This window comes from Manacus vitellinus, unplaced genomic scaffold, assembly GCF_001715985.3.
Source record: "Manacus vitellinus isolate BGI_N305 unplaced genomic scaffold, ASM171598v3 scaffold_152_pilon, whole genome shotgun sequence".
NCBI lineage: Eukaryota > Metazoa > Chordata > Aves > Passeriformes > Pipridae > Manacus > Manacus vitellinus.
Window position 1 is genome coordinate 10,844 of NW_021939084.1, and position 2,158 is coordinate 13,001.

Genomic DNA, 2,158 nt, shown 5'->3' on the forward strand with positions numbered 1-2,158 from the left:
TTCCCTGGTTTGGGGAGGGATGTTTGGGATTCCCTGGTTTTGGGGAGGGATGTTTGGGATTCCCTGGTTTGGGGAGGGATATTTGGGATTCCCTGGTTTGGGGAGGGATGTTTGGGATTCCCTGTTTTGGGGAGGGATGTTTGGGATTCCCTGGTTTGGGGAGGGATGTTTGGGATTCCCTGGTTTGGGGAGGGATGTTTGGGATTCCCTGACATGGGGAGGGATGTTTGGGGTTTCCTGGTTTGGGGAGGGATGTTTGGGATTCCCTGGTTTGGGGAGGGATGGTTGGAGTTCCCTGGTTTGGGGAGGGATGTTTGGGGTTCCCTGGTTTTGGGGAGGGATGTTTGGGATTCCCAGGTTTGGGGAGGGATGTTTGGGGTTCCCTGGTTTGGGGAGGGATGTTTGGGATTCCCTGGTTTTGGGGAGGGATGTTTGGGGTTCCCAGGCTTGGGGAGGTGACCCCCGTGTCCCATATCACCCGGTCCCAGGGGGGCTTTGGTGGCCCCTCTCCCTCACCAGGTGCTGGAGGGGCGGCCGATGAAGGCGGCGTAGGAGTTGTCGGGTTTCTTGAAGGCCAGTTGTTGGACGTAACCTGGGGAGGGGACAGGGGGTGGGGTCAGGGGCGTGGTCAGGCCACCGACGCCCTCCAGGCGTTGGCCAACACAAGGGTGGCTTCGGGCCACCGACGTCTTCCAATCAAATGTTGGCCAAGACAAGGAACACCCAAGGGTGGTTTTAGGCCACCAATACTCTTCAACCATTGGCCAACACAAGGAGGGCCTGGGGGTGTCTTCAGGCCACCGACGCCCTCCAAGTGTTGGCCAACACAAGGAGCACCCAAGGGTGGCTTCAGGCCACCAACGTCTTCCAGTCAAGTGTTGGCCAACACAAGGAGCAACCGGGAGTGGCTTCAGGCCACCGACGTTCTGCAAACGTTGGCCAACACAAGGGGCACCCAAGGGTGGTTTTAGGCCACCAAAGTTCTACAAACGCTGGCCAACACAAGGGGCACCCAAGGGTGGTTTTAGGCCACCAAAGTTCTGCAAACGCTGGCCAACACAAGGGGCGCCCAAGGGTGATTTTAGGCCACCAAAGTTCTGCAAACGTTGGCCAACACAAGGGGCACCCAAGGGTGGTTTTAGGCCACAAACACTCTTTGACCGTTGGCCAACACAAGGAGAGCCCGGGCGTGGCTTCAGGCCACCAACACTCTCCGAGTTTTGGCCAAGACAAGGAACACTCAGGGGTGGGTTTTAGGCCACCAACGCCCTCCAAATGTTGGCCAACACAAGGAAGTTCCACCCACACCTTTGGGGGAGGTTCTGATCCTTTGGGGGAGGCTCCCACCCATCCTTTGGGAATGTTCCCACCCTTGAGGAATGTTCTCACCCTCTGGGGGTTGTTCCCACACCCTTGGGGGATATTCCCACCCACCCTCTGGGAATGTTCCTGCCCCTTGGGGGATGTTCCCACCCACCATTTTGGGGATGTTCCCACCCACCATTTTGGGAATGCTTCCACTCACCCTTTTGAGGACGTTCCCATCCCCTTGTAGGGTATTCCCACACCCTTTGGGGGATGTTCCCACCCTGGGAGGACATTCCCATCCTTTGGAGGATGTTCCCACCCTTTTGAGGATGTCCTCAACCCCTTGTAGGGTATTCCCACACCCTTTGAGGGATGTTCCCACCCTTTGGGGGATGTTCCCATCCTTTGAGGACATTCTCACCCTTTGAGGACATTCCCACCCTTTTGGGGATATTCCCACCCTTTGAGGATGTTCCTGCCCTTGAGGACATTCCCACCCTTGGAGAACATTCCCGATGTCCCTTAGAGGACATTCCCACCCTTTGGGGCCATCCCCACCCCCCAGGGGGATGTCCCCATGTCCCTGCCCCCCAGGGGGATGTCCCCCTGTCCCCACTCCCCCAGGGGGATGTCCCCATGTGTTCCCCCCCGGGGGGATGTCCCCATGTCCCCACTCCCTGGGGGGATGTCCCCCTGTCCCCACTCCCTGGGGGGATGTCCCCCTGTCCCTACCCCCCAGGGGGATGTCCCCATGTCCCCACTCCCGGGGGGATGTCCCCATGTCCCCGCCCCCCGGGTGGATGTCCCCATGTGTCCCCACTCCCGGGGGGATGTCCCCCTGTCCCCACCC

General features: G+C 59.3%; 1 protein-coding gene across 1 annotated transcript in view; it reads right to left on the reverse strand.

Moving 5' to 3' along the window:
* The window catches only part of LOC108639050 (venom factor-like), a 24,748-nt gene that overhangs the window by 3,873 nt on the left and 18,717 nt on the right, over nucleotides 1-2,158 (reverse strand). Inside the window, exon 3 of the mRNA XM_029958423.1 lies at nucleotides 517-592. Within this exon, the coding sequence (XP_029814283.1) occupies nucleotides 517-592 (76 nt within the window). The remainder of the gene's footprint in view (nucleotides 1-516; nucleotides 593-2,158) is intronic.